The sequence below is a fragment of the Oncorhynchus kisutch genome, linkage group LG18 (assembly GCF_002021735.2).
Source record: "Oncorhynchus kisutch isolate 150728-3 linkage group LG18, Okis_V2, whole genome shotgun sequence".
Taxonomy (NCBI): Eukaryota; Metazoa; Chordata; class Actinopteri; order Salmoniformes; family Salmonidae; genus Oncorhynchus; species Oncorhynchus kisutch.
This window is the reverse complement of record NC_034191.2, coordinates 39,442,673-39,457,571: the sequence shown is the minus strand read 5'-3', so window position 1 is coordinate 39,457,571 and position 14,899 is coordinate 39,442,673. Positions and strand designations below refer to the sequence as shown.

The window sequence follows — 14,899 nt, the reverse complement described above, 5'->3', positions numbered from 1 at the left end:
CAGCCAATTAAGTTGGAAGTCCGACCCAGTTGACTACATTACAACGGTGAAAGCCCTCAATGTTGCTGCCCATGGTAATAGGCCTTGAACTTTTCGACTTTCCTATTTGTAGGCTAAATAAATATAAATAGTGGTGAGTCATTGTAATTTCCCCAGAATACTCCGTCACTCACATTCTGGCGAATTCTTGTCACACAATTCAGAAAGTGTAGAACTTCTTTAGAGCTTATCTCAATCAAATAAACAGTCATCACATTGCTCTCGGCGCACAACAGTTACCCGGGTCTGTAAGGTGTGGCGCTAGGACCCATAGCCGATTTCTTCACCAGTGCGCTACTATTGCCAACGATCGTGCACTTCTTTAATAACTCCCTTGGTTCATAGTCTGCACGTGTCTGTCATCCAAAGTGGATATGGCTGCGAACCGGGTCGGGAGGAGATGTAACAACAAGGTCCATTCCCCGAGTAGGGGTCCAGGTAGGGACCCGGGGCTTAGCTTGCAGAAGAGGCAAGCACGGGTCACGGTAAAGTACAACAGAAAGGAGCTCCAAAGACGCTTGGATGTGGAGAAGTGGATTGACTGTAGTCTGGACGAGCTCTATGTGGGCAGGGTGAGTCCCATCTATTTGAAATTAAACGGATTTCTATTGATAGGCTACGCATACAGTCACATACCTAGACAATGGGAAACATTTATTTGACTTATTGTAAGAATACAAAAAGGGTTTTACGCAATAACAATTATTCAGTTTAGCATCAGTGTCCACTGCATGAAATAAAGCGACTTTGGCACGGGGTACGCAATCCACTGTAGCGCGGCACGTCACTCTTCAGTTGGATTTAAATCACTATAATGAATATATCGGGTTTTGGCGTATTTGGGTACAGCGGTTACGCAGCGATTGCGTATTTTCAGTCTCCTCAAGATATGTAAGTAAAACTATTCACAAAATGTGTCTGGAGTCGGTTTTTCAGAGATTGTACTGCCTAGTGTCCCTTGCGGTCTGGGATGTGGCTACGACGTTAATCCATTTTACGTGGGGGGTTGCCTGCCTTGTCTCCCTGCGCCTTGTCTGCTTGACATTCGATGAATCAAGGATGTGTAGATAGATGCCTTCTAGGCATAGTGCCGAATGACTGTCGAGTTAAAACACTGCCTGCCATAATGGTAAATTCGTGGTCTCATCGAATCAGATGAATAGTATTGTGCATGTGTTTTCTTATCAGACACTATTAACTGGGCACTTGTCCGTTTAGCTAATACCTCAAGCAAACATGTCTGAGTCACCAGAAGAAGATGGGATTAGAATAAACGACAAAGCCATTAGCAAGGCCATGGAGCACATGCACAGGGCAACAAGGTTAACCATGTCCAGCTTTGTTTTCAGTTTACACCCTTTTTAGCCCATGTCAATTTCCTTCTCTACATTCATTAAGGAAATGTGGGTATTGTCTGATGAATTTGATTAGCTGAACGAAATATTATCACACTTCATAGCCCTAAAAATAGACTCGGACATCCAATGCAAAATACACAAGTAGATATGGTAGATTCCCTTCATGTTGTTCCCTTCCTGTTGTATGTGAGGGTTGTATGTAAGGGGATGGATGGTCAATGGAGGACTTTATACTCCCGGTGAGTGGGGAAGGCTGTCTCGCTGCCAGGGGTGACATGGGAAAGATCAGAGGTCCAATTGAAAGTGCTCCCAGATATATAACAGGTCTGTGGCAGGCTGGCCAGGTCGCTTAGTCTTTGCTGCATTACATGGACATCTTTGAGGGTTTATGGGCTTCTGGCTGACAAAACAGGAGGACCCTGGGGGACCTGGTGTGGTGTGTGGCATCATCAACGAGGGCAGGGGCACCAGAGGATGTTGGTAGGCATTGGGCCATGGCACTGCATGGTGGTGGCTGTGTGAGTAGGCAGGGTTGGAGACGATGGTTGATGTAAGGATGGGGTCGGTGCTATGGTGCAGATGTTAAGGGTTATTCCATACCAATAATCTCTCCATCGGACACAACCGTCTCCTGCTCAGAAGGTATTTAACTAGAATGCTATAGAAACTGGACGCCCTGTGTTGACCTATTTGAGTCTAAAGCCTTCTGGGTGGGTCTCTTTTTTTTCTGCAGAGCAATTAGCAGTCTGTTGTTCAGCATCTATTTTCTACATCCAATTCATAACACAGTAATAAAACATGGTAGTAAAAACTCAAAGTGTCTACTGCAAAGGCCACCACCTGACAGATGCTACCCAATGGCAGGAATTAAAGCAATTCTCTCACAGGGGGATGTCTCTGTAGTGACCATTATACAACCACAATGACAGTAAAAACTGCATCAGTGAGCCATCATATATATATATATATATATATATATATATATATATATATATATATATTATAGCGTCTCTCCACATACTTAAAGAATAGAGAATATAGAAATATTGCATTTGATCATGACAGTTTGATGCTCTGCACCATTCTGTTTCTCGTGGATGGATACAGTAAACACACTCAATGTCTTGCTTTCTCATAAACACGCACATGGCCACAGCTTTATATCTATGTTAATTAGTTAATTGCTTTACTGATAGTGGAGCAAGCATGTGTAATTACGGTGTAATCAGATCTCCCCCATACTCATTTCCTGCTACACCAAAGCCCACCCTGGCTGGCCCTGCAACGTGAAAACCCCCTGACCAGGCCTGAACGGACGCTAACTATCCCAGTTATTGATTGATGACATCTTTGTTTTCTGGGATGATTCTTATGAATGGGGGGGATGGTGGTTTAGGGGAAGTGAAGGTCCCATATGTCACCAAAGAGCACAAAGAGAATCCCCCCCCCCCCCCCCCTCACTGAGCCTGTTGTTGAAGCATTGAATGTAGCGCATCGCTTGGCCCATTATCAAGGGCCATTAGTCTTGTATCAACGCTCAATCGGAGGCCCAGATTAAGACCCCCGCAGTGTTTTGCTATCTGCGTGATTGTCTCCCAGACTCGGAGTCTTTTCACTTTTTAATCCCGTCCCACGACTACACCCAGTCATTATTACCGTTCTATTGAGTCGTCACGGCCCACTAAGCCACACAGATGTGACAGCCAGTTGTTATGCAATTTACCACTGCAAACTGGGAGAGAAAAACATCAGAGAACTAAGGATTTTAGAGTGTTGTAGTTTATTTTTGTAGCAACAATCAATATCTAATGGATGTGAAATATCTATGGCAAATTATCTATAACAGCTGGTTCCCCGACGAATGCAATTAGTCGACGACGTGGAAATGAATTTCATAAGACTCAAATAACATGACATAATTGCGTTTATCTTGAACCAAAGCACCTGCCCACAATTTAGTTGACGAATTAATAACCTAATGGGAATGCGTTTAATTTGCATGCATATGTAGATGAGATAAACAGCCATCAATCAACTGATGACCAGCCCCATTTCCTGGTGTAGAGAGAACCTCTATTGGAAATCTCGCTGTGACCGATCATATCGCAATCATTTGATATGAAGTCAATAACCACACAACCAATAACCACGATTTCACTGACAGCACTAAACCCATATTTTTCCTTTACATTCTTGACAATGAGACATTTTGGTAGTGTTCAGACCAGATGTTGTAATTAATAGTAGATAACGTGTCAAACTCATTCCACAGAGGCCCGGATGCCTGCCGGGTTTTCGCTCCTCCCTTGTACTTGATTGGTGAATTTAAGGTCACTAATTAGTAAGGAACCCCCGTCACCGAGTTGTCTAGGTCTTAATTGAAAGGGAAAAAACAAAAACGACTCCCCTGTTCCGGATTAATATGATGTTTATGTGCTGTAGCACCGAGTAACTGTGGGAATGCATCGGGTAAAAACTAGTCACGATGTTTTGAATAGTAATGACTTGTTAGAAAGTGACAGCAGGGGATGGCCGTCTGCCCTGATAAAAAGAGAGAGAAAGAGAGAGAGAGAGAGAGAAAGAAAGGAGATGTGTAATAGTATGTCATACAGGCAGTAAAGAGGATGGGAATGTTAGAGAGTGGGAGAGAAGTGAGTGGGACAGACGAGCGATTTGACGGAGCGTAACTCTGGAAATGTACATGTTAATGTAGGTTATCAGGGGTAGATAGAGACTGTAGTGTTTCTGCGTTTAGAAGTTTGCCTGTTGCGGGATATGCAATGGGGGGGGGGGGGGGGGGGGTTGAGTAAAACCGGATAAGCGTCTGTCAGTACTGCTCTGAAGTAAACCCAATAGCTGAGGGTTATAACGCGATGTACACAAACTGACCCTGGTGCTCATTATCGGTGAAGTGTACTGTCTTGAGGCTGAATGGTTCATGTATGTTTTGATTGGTTTCAGTTATTTGATTGTTTATGTCCTTCCACCTCAATGGGTTATGGCAATTTTGTAAATGTGTGTACATTTAAAGTGTGGTCGCTTCACTTCTAAATGTGTTTACTTTCCGTCAGTCTTCAGATAAACCTGACATGGTATTTTGACCCAGATTTATATTGCACCAGTGTGGGACAGGCCACTTACTGTATCAGGGTGTTGGCTATGGAAAACATTACACAGAAATGAACACAGGTGCACAGCTGGACACAGGGACCAGTGGACTACATTACCAACCAGAGTACCCAAGCAAACAAAAAAAACATTACCCTCAACCCACTGGCCTGGAAGTGATGTGGACTAAATTGCTGCCTTGGAGCCCTCTACTGATGCTGAACTGGGTGGAATGTTTCTCTCTCTCTCTCTCTCTCTCTCTCTTTCTCTTTGTGTGTGTCTCTCTGTGTGTCTCTCTCTCCCTCTCTCTCTCTCTCTCTCTCTCTCTCTCTCTCTCTCTCTCTCTCTCTCTCTCTTTGTGTGTGTCTCCCTGTGTGTCTCTCTCTCTCTCTGTGTCTCTCTCTCTGTCTCACTCTCTGTGTGTGTGTCTGTTAAAACACACTGCAGGCTAAACTAGAACTGATGAAAGGGAGTTCGTTAAAAGTATCATTGCTAGAGATACTGGGGTGTACTATATCATCTAATCATCACGAATGTAGGCTACATGAATCAGCTAGCTACTTTGCTTGTTTTGACAGCATAGACTAGCTAACTAAACTCAGCAATAAAAAGAAACGTCCCTTTTTCAGGACCCTGTCTTCCAAAGAATATTCGTAAAAATCCGAATAACTTGACAGATCTTCATTATAAAGGGGTTAAACACTGTTTCCATGCTTGTTCAATGAACCATAAACAACTAATGAACATCTGTGGAAAGGTCGCTAAGACACTAGCAGCTTACAGACGGTAGGCAATTAACATCACAGTTATGAAAACTTAGGACACTAAAGGGGCTGCAGGGTAGCCTAGTGATTATTGCGTTGGACTAATAACCGAAATGTTGCCAGATTGAATCCCTGAGCTGACAAGGTACAAATCTGTTGTTCTGCCCCTGAACAAGGCACTGTTCCTAGACCGATATTGAAAATAAGAATGTCTTCTTCACTGACTTGCCTAAATAAATAAAGGTAAAAAAAAACGTTTTTCTACTGACTCTGAAAAACACCAAAAGAAAGATGCCCAGGGTCCCTGCTCATCTGCGTGAACGTGCCTTAGGCATGCTGCAAGGAGGCATGAGGACTGCAGATGTGGCCAGGGCAATAAATTGCAATGTCTGTACTGTGAGACACCTAAGACAGCGCTATAGGGAGACAGGATGGACAGCTGATCGTCCTCGCAGACCACGTGTAACAACACCTGCAAAGGATCGGTACATCCGAACATCACGCCTGCGGGACAGGTACAGGGTGGCAACAACAACTGCCGAGTTACACCAGGAACGCACAATCCCTCCATCAGACTGTCCGCAATAGGCTGAGAGAGGTTGGACTGAGGGCTTGTAGGCCTGTTGTAAGGCAGGTCCTCGGCAGACATCAGTGGCAACAACGTCGCCTATGGGCCCAAACCCACCCTCGCTAGACAGGACTGGCAAAAACCATAGCAGCTAGCTAGGCTATGCTGTCAAAACAAGCTAACTAGATTTGGCTTGGAACCTACTACTGGCGGTATTGATTTCAAACTCATGTATGCAGGAAGAGAGGGCAGGGAGGGGACTCTAGATTCACACATTTATGAGAAATGATCTACTTTGATGGGCAATTCGTTGCATTTAAAGTTACAAAAGAAAATAGACTAAAAAGGGCATTATTTTCGTAGGAGGGCTCTATCTGTACACCTGCCTGCTCATCTTTACTATTAGCCTCCTGCACAAGTAAGATAGGACTCAAGAAAATACAAGTATAGGACACATTAGCCCACCTGACATCACACATCCCCCTCACGGAAAATTTGAATGCAACCTAAGGATAATGTGCAACCCAGACTTGGGACAATGAAAGCAGTCGAATCCCAATAAAAGCACTGCATCAGTGACTAACTCATCCCGACAGACCTGACACATCATGTTGGTCCCACATGGAGGCTGTGTTTACTCAACACTTCCAGGAATGTGATTTTTTTGAGCTGCTCATTAACCCCAGCATTACTAGTACTCGTTCTAGCGGTTGACAGCTAGGATGAGATGAGAGGGGCGGAAAATTAGCTATGCGTTTGCTTAATTGGTGAATATACAGCATGTATAATTGAGCATTACAATAATTATTTTTGATGTTATGGTATGAATTAAGATGTTTTTACAGAATAGATCTGCTGATGCCCACTGTGTCGTTTTATTACATGTATTACATGTATATTACAATGCCATGTGTTACACACGTTGTTGTGTCTGTGGTACGTGTATGAGACTGTTTGTGGACTTGCTCACGTGGCTGTGTTTCTCTATGTCTGTGTCTGTGTGTGGGCAATATGAGACAGTATTTCACTGGCATTTGGAGTTGAAAGAAAGGTCAGGGATGCCTGGGTAGGAAGGGGCTGCTTGGATCTTTCCTGGACGGACCTTTACACTACCGGCATCAGAATCTCTTAGTCGTCCGCCCCCACGACACCCACAGACAGACCCCAATGGGGCAGGTTAACCTTACTGCTGAGCATTCAGGTCAGACTGAACTCTCTATGGCCTGTTGTGTGAGTGTCACTAGTCAACACGTCACACACCACACCCATGCCGTCTTTGTTGTGTTTGGATTAGGTTCTGAAGACAGCCTTCCATCTAGTCTACAGTGATATTTGCAGTCGTCTTCATCAATTTCCATATTTTGTTATTCAAAGAATCTCTGCCTTCTCCAAAAAGGGCAATAAAAACTGAATGGGGTTCATTTTTGGCTCAGTATGTTGATAGCAGCACATCATGAATAATGCCCTTTGAATGTGCTGTTTGTGCCAATGAGCAGACTTGCCCCCAGGGAAAAATAAATAAGATGGAATCTCACCATGCGACTCTTGGTCAGTGTTTGGCTAGAAATCACTTTGGAATGCTGTTCAGCATGAGATACGTAGTTTAGATAAGGAGTGTGTTGGTGACGACAGCATTTTATACTGAACAAAAATACAAACAACATGTAAAGTGTTGGTCCCATGTTTCATGAACTGAAATGAAAGATCCCAGAAATGTTCTATACACACAACAAGCTTATTTTTCTCAAATGTTGTGCACAATTTTGTTTACGTCCCTGTTAGTGAGCATTTCTAATTGGCCAAAATAATCCATCCACCTGACAGATGTGGCATATCCAGAAGCTGATTAAACAGCATGATCATTAAAGGTGCACCTTGTGCTGGGGACAATAAAGGCCTCTCTAAATTGTGCAGCTTTTCACACAACACAATTGGCATGCTGACTGCAGGAAGGTCCACCAGAGCTGTTGCCAGAGAATTTAACGTACATTTCTCTACCATAAGCCGCCTCCAACATCGTTTTAGAGAATTTGGCAGTACGTCCAACATCCAGTACGTCCAACCACAGACCACATGTTTCCACGCTAGCCCAGGACCTCGACATCCAGCTTCACCTGCAGGATCTTCTGAGTCCAGCCACCCAGACAGCTTATGTAACTGTGGGTTTACACAACCAAAGAATTTCGGCAGAAACTGTCAGAAACCGTCTCAGGAAAGATCATCTGCAAGCTCCTCGTCCTCACCAAGGTCTTGACCTGACTGCAGTTCCGCGTCGTAACCAACTTCAGTTGGCAAATGCTCACCTTCGATGGCACGCTGGAGAAGTGTGCTCTTCACGGAGGAATCACGGTTTCAACTGTACCGGGCATATGTCTTGTATGGCGTTGTGTGGGGGCGAGAGGTTTGCTGATGTCAACGTTGGGAACAGAGTGCCCCATGGTGACGGTGGGGTTACGGTATGGGCAGGCATAAGTTACGGAGAATGAACACAACTGCATTTTATCAATGGCAATTTGAATGCACAGAGATACCGTGACTAGATCGTGAGGCCCATTGTCGTGCCATTCATCCGCTGCCATCACCTCATGTTTCAACATGATAATGCACGGCCCCATGTTGCAAGGATCTGTACACAATTCCTGGAAGCTGAAAATGTCTCAATTCTTCCACACCAGATACTGACTGGTTTTCTGATACACCTTTTTTTATTTTTAAAGGTAACTTTTACCAACAGGTGCATATCTGTATTCCCAGTCATGTGAAATCCATAGATTAGGGCCTAATGAATTGATTTTCAATCTACTGATTTCCTTATAAAAGTCTTACGAAAGTCTTTATATTTTTGTTCAGTGTAGTTAATGATCTGAGAAAATGTCCCAAATGAAGTAAGTGCATAGACTGTTATACAAATAGTCTCTGCTTTACTCTGAGGCTTTGGGGGGAGCTGAATGCACTGTTTGAGTGTGACCGATTTAGGAGGCCGTGAGAAAGCGTAATGGATTCTATCTGTGATGGGGAATGTCTGGCCTTGATGGTGGTGGCTTCCGTCCTTACAGCATACCTAGACTAGTAGTAGCCAGGGTGGGGGTTCGTTCTCTCTCTGTCTCTCTCTCTCTCTTCTCCCTCCCCCGCTCTCTCTGTCTCTCCCTTTCTCTCTTCTCCTCAAAGGCATATCCTCACATGCAGTGTTCCTTCTGAAACTAAATCCTACAATTTATGGAGGCACTTTGATGGCCGACTCCAACAGCGGCGCAGCCATCTAAATAATATATATTTTCTTCCCAAATCATCCTTAGCCCTTAACTGCCAGCCCACACATCATGCATATGATGACTCAACAGCTGACATGGATGGACACACACACACACTGCAGTGCTTCAGGGTCTGTGACTATCTTTGGGTGTTGCGCTCTAAAAACACGTGCAGCTTTTTCCTCTGTGTCTGTAAGACCCACGCAACTCAGAACTCAAGGCAAGACCTGTATTTTTGTCCTTTTAGTGAGTGACCTATATATTATATGCTTGTATCTGAGCCTGTCCCTTACATATAATGGGGTATGTGATAGCTGTATGTTAGTATACTGCCCCTAGGGTAGAGTTTCATGGAGGATGCCCTGGGCAGAGTTTCGTGGAGGATGCCCTGGGCAGAGTTTCGTGGAGGATGCCCTGGGCAGAGTTTCGTGGAGGATGCCCTGGGCAGAGTTTCGTGGAGGATGCTAACATACAGCTACAGGATGTAGTGGTGGATGGGTGGACAGTTTGACTGACCCTCTGTCACCTTGTGTCCCCAGGAGGAGGAGATGCCGGAGGAGGTGAACATCGACGAGCTGTTAGACCTGAAGAGTGACGAGGAGAGAACTCACAGGCTCCAGGTGAACTGTACTACCCACTAGCGAAATCATCTGAAGACATTATCATTTGATGAACTTCTAAACTGTGTGAACAAGTTGTACTGTTTTTTGATTGTGGGACTTGCTGTAATAGCTGTAGATTTGGTTTCTGTTGAAAATATATTGTTTCAGCAGCAGGTTGGCCAGTTGAACTAAAATCATTATTTGGTCTGGGGATTTTTTTCCAGGAAATGTTTCACACCTGCAATAACACAGAGGTAAGTGAGGAAGTCTATAAATAATAGTAATATCAAAACAATATGTTTAAGATTGTCACGGCGAAGAGACCAATCAGAGAACAGGGTTACAATGTCATTGTAATGGACCAATCAGAGAACAGGTTTATGATGATGTCATTATTAAGGTATCAACATTTCAAGAAATTCCCTGGTTTTCCAGAAGTCCTGGTTGGAGGATTCTGGATTTTTCCTGCTTATTCCCTCCTGATTTCGGGAATCCTCCAACCTGGGATTTCGGGGAAAACCAGGGAATTTATTGAAAGTTCCCGGAACTTTGTGACACTGGTCCCTTAAAATGTTTACAAATTCATAACCTGCTATCTGATTAGTCAATGTGACGGGACAAGAGAACAGGGTTATGACTATGTCATTATTAAGGTTGCAAAATGACGAATCAGATGGCAGGTTATGACTATGTTATGATGAAGGGACCAGTCAGAGAACAGGGTTATAATGACGTTATTATAAAAGAACAAAATCACCACTGATCAAGTCTGGGTTGAGTCCCACCCAAGTCATGAAAGTGTGACTTGAGCCAAGTCCAAGTCCTAAACTCCAGTACTACAACGCCGTCTTCCTCCCTCTCTCTCTCTGTCACCTCCTTGCTCTTTCTTTCAGGCAAATAAGTAACTAATGATAACTCTGCATATAGTAGCCGACAATGCTAGTCTTGTCCCTCTTTCACACTGTCCCTGTATCCTTTGTGATCAGCATTACATAGCCTGTCCATTATGGGTTGACAGACCATGTTAAGGAGTGTGTTGGTGACGACAGCCCCCCCCCCCCACACACACACACATATATTGATATCATACACACAAAATGAATGAAGTGCTATCTCTGAAACATGTTCCCTTGTTGTTTCACTGTGAATTGCTCAACATTACCAATACTGTGTATCACGGCCTCTCACTGTATCCGTTCTGAGCATGTTTCATGTGATGACCGATTGCCCTTCTTCCCTGCTCACGCAGGTTTTCATCAAGGAGCTGGTGTTGAAACTCCACGGTCTGCAGAAACAGGAGGACCTCCACAACGATGGCATCGAACAACCCCAGCTACACATCTTCCCCAACCGGCAAGATTCTGCAGACCGAGAGGTGATCTGAAGGCCCTGTTATGTTACCCTTCAAACCCAGCACCCCATTCCCCAGCCCGATGTGATGGACCTTACCTGAAAAACATGCATAACATTGAGTCTTGCGGGTCTATACACTTTGCGCTACACAATGTCAAATACACAGATCTGACCAATTATCAGAAACATTGCAGACACCTGATCCTCTGTACACACACACACACACACACACACACACCACAATGCACAGGCAGTCCCTGCAACATTTGGACCTCTCCAATGTCATATGAATTATGTTTTATTTTTGTCAACTTATAAAGTGTCCGAATTGTGTGAAACAGGCTGCTTCTCTGTTGGGTCGCTACTGCTACTTGTGTTCTGTGTTTCCTCAAATTATTTTGCTGTTCTCTCTTATTTTCTAGTCCATTGCATAATGCTTTTGTTGGAAAGCCCATGAAGGTGTCAAACTGTTGGTCTGTGTCTTATGTTGTGAGATGTACCTCTAATTCTGTTTAGCTCATAAACCATAGGCAGAGTCCAGCAACATACTGTAGGTACCAGTGTCAGTCTGAAGGTAAGAAAGACCACTAGGCTTTCATATATCCCAATGGGTTAGTCGATTGTGCCTAGCTACAAGCAGGCCTACCATATTTTCAAACTGTATCCAGCAACATGAGACAATAGTTCATGTGGTCAAGTGGAAGAAAAAAATCTCTCTCTCTCTCTATCTATCTATCTATATATCTATATATATAAGGGGAGAAATATTGTGTTGTGATATTCCCAATGAGATAATGACCATATACATAAAGCTACAAAGGATATTTTTCATGAAGACCAAGCAGTATTGCTTGGCAGGTTGTCAACTGTCACTCACAAAGTGCGTTTAGGCTAGCTATTAAGGCAAATGTACGATAACATTTAAAGCTGTCAGCAATACCAGGTCCTTTATTTCTTACCCAAGTGTTTGTATATCTATAGATGGAATGCTGAGGATTTTTCAGTCAGCTAAAGGATAGTACCCCAACTGCTTCACTGTTGCCCATCAGGTACACAATGTTTCGTTTTGCATCATTTTCAACACGGTTTGTAAATGTGTAGTTCTCTGACTGGTTGTATTGCTTGTATATTGGTTTGAATACATTTTAAATTCAGCTTTTCCAAGAGTAACTTTAAATCTTTAGGATTCATACAGTATAGTGTTTTCTAGATTAGAGGCTGTATTTACGTATTACCGCAAGGTAGTGTTGGCCAATGTGTTTATTTATTGAATTGTTTTATTTTTTAGATGTGACTTATGGATAAACAGCGCCCTCTCCTGGCTAAATGTACTGAGCAGTCATTTACAACAACATTACATTTGACCATGACAGTCTACTCTGCACACCTTTTGGAAACCGGGTGTTTATTTAATCCCATAGGGGTCAACCCATTTACCATCACTGTAAATAGATTGCTAGGGTGTGACTGAGGGTAGACAGATAGTAGCCTATATGATGCTAAGTGAAGTGTCAGTGCAATGATGCATGTAATATCCGAGACGGGTCAGATATTTCAAGCACCCATAACTTTATCACAGCAATCCTACAGTATGAACTCTTACTCAATCCAGTCCAATACTATCTAATCTGACAGACATGGTTCATTGGAATAGCCTGTAGATGGCAGGAGAATACAAGTCAACGGTTCCTTTCTCATTGTAGTAACGAGGAGACGGGACACCATCGAGTCAGCTTCAGGAATGTCTTTAGTAAGATGAAACCAGATATGCTTAGAGAGCATTATGGGTACTGTAGTACATCATGCTACACCTCCTTTTATCATGCTACCGTCGTTAGCCTCAATTTCACAATTTACAGTGGAATTTTGCATTGCTCTAAAACGCTCTGTGTATGTATACGCCTGTTTGTTGCTGAAGCTTGTCGGATCCACGAGTCACAGACCAACCAGGCTCCTCGTCACCTTCACAGTTGTGTTGTGTGTGTGTGTGCTGTCAACACACCTTTGACTATATTTGTCGTGTAAACATGACAAATTCCACCTGGAATTAAGGATTTCTGGTCTGTAAGGTGCATATTTAGAAATGTCGTCATGTGTCATGTGTCATGATCATGGAATCAGATGAATTTGTGAAGTGAACTTTCCCCCTTGACAGTCCATGATGGTTTGGTATAAGTGTTGTTCCACGAAATGAGTGCCTTTTGCATCCCTTTGCTATTTTAAGTAGAAATTGTGCGGCAATATTGAATTTTAAAAGCAGGTTATATGAATAAATGTGCCCTTTAATATAGACCACATAGATAATTCAATACATCTGAATTTAAATACGAATAAAGACTAACTAAAGTGCCAAAATTCAGCATTTTGACACCCTCTGTGACTTCTAGGAACCCGCTTAATCTCCACATTTCTCTTATGTTTTCACCATCCTTGTAAAACCCTTATATTTTGGTGCTTTGACAAAGTCAATTCTGAAAATTCTTATGTATTTAATGTGATTAGCGATTCATTTATGACTGTCCCTCATTTTAAAGTCAACCCTGTTAGGTGAACTGAACTCATTTTAAAGTCAACCGTGTTAGGTGAACTGAACTCTCATTTTAATGTAGTGAAACTATTATTTTTCAAATAACTTTTCAAAATAAACATTGAATATCTAATAGTCAAACCATAGTTTAAAAACAGGTGAGGTGGTTCTACTCTTTTTGGCTATTTTCTGGTGTTTTGTGGTGGGGAAATGAGCGGGTCGAACATAACATGTCAGCCCTGTTACCCATAGTTAGACAGGCTATAAATGTAACATAACATGTCAGCCCTGTTACCCATAGTTAGACAGGCTATAAATGTAACATAACATGTCAGCCCTGTTACCCATAGTTAGACAGGCTATAAATGTAACATAACATGTCAGCCCTGTTACCCATAGTTAGACAGGCTATAAATGTAACATACCGTGTCAGCCCTGTTACCCATAGTTAGACAGTCTATAAATGTAACATAACATGTCAGTCCTGTTACCCATAGTTAGACAGGCTATAAATGTAACATAACGTATCAGCCCTGTTACCCATAGTTAGACAGGCTATAAATGTAACATAACATGTCATCCCTGTTACCCATAGTTAGACAGGCTATAAATGTAACATAACATGTCAGCCCTGTTACCCATAGTTAGACAGGCTATAAATGTAACATAACATGTCAGCCCTGTTACCCATAGTTAGAAAGGGTATAAATGTAACATAACATGTCAGCCCTGTTACCCATAGTTAGACAGGCTATAAATGTAACATAACATGTCAGCCCTGTTACCCATAGTTAGACAGGTTATAAATGTAACATAATATGTCAGCCCTGTTACCCATAGTTAGACAGGCTATAAATGTAACATAACATGTCTGCCCTGTTACCCATAGTTAGACAGGCAATAAATGTAACATAACATGTCAGCCCTGTTACCCATAGTTAGACAGGCTATAAATGTAACATAACGTGTCAGCCCTGTTACCCATAGTTAGACAGGCTATAAATGTAACATAACGTGTCAGCCCTGTTACCCATAGTTAGACAGGCTATAAATGTAACATAACATGTCAGCCCTGTTACCCATAGTTAGACAGGCAATAAATGTAACATAACATGTCAGTCCTGTTACCCATAGTTAGACAGGCTATAAATGTAACATAACATGTCAGTCCTGTTACCCATAGTTAGACAGGCTATAAATGTAACATAACATGTCAGCCCTGTTACCCATAGTTAGACAGGCAATAAATGTAACATAACGTGTCAGCCCTGTTACCCATAGTTAGACAGGCTATAAATGTATCATAACATGTCAGCCCTGTTACCCATA

General features: G+C 42.7%; 1 protein-coding gene across 1 annotated transcript; it reads left to right on the top strand.

The window, feature by feature from the left end:
* Positions 1 to 165: 165 nt before the first annotated feature.
* Positions 166 to 13,703, top strand: LOC109908935 (protein phosphatase 1 regulatory subunit 14A-like). The gene is made up of 4 exons (XM_020507741.2): positions 166 to 611; positions 9,628 to 9,708; positions 9,915 to 9,944; positions 10,940 to 13,703. The coding sequence occupies exons 1-4, from the start codon at positions 414 to 416 to the stop codon at positions 11,072 to 11,074; spliced, it is 444 nt and encodes a 147-aa protein (XP_020363330.1). The 5' UTR covers positions 166 to 413; the 3' UTR covers positions 11,075 to 13,703.
* The last annotated feature ends 1,196 nt before the right edge of the window (positions 13,704 to 14,899 follow it).

Bases quoted from the DNA above. Each gene is read 5' to 3' on its own strand.
- LOC109908935 (XM_020507741.2), top strand. From the start codon at position 414: ATGGCTGCGAACCGGGTCGGGAGGAGATGTAACAACAAGGTCCATTCC. The intron at 9,709-9,914 runs GTGAACTGTACT...ATTTTTTTCCAG, and splicing joins AGAGAACTCACAGGCTCCAG to GAAATGTTTCACACCTGCAA. The intron at 9,945-10,939 runs GTAAGTGAGGAA...CTGCTCACGCAG, and splicing joins ACACCTGCAATAACACAGAG to GTTTTCATCAAGGAGCTGGT.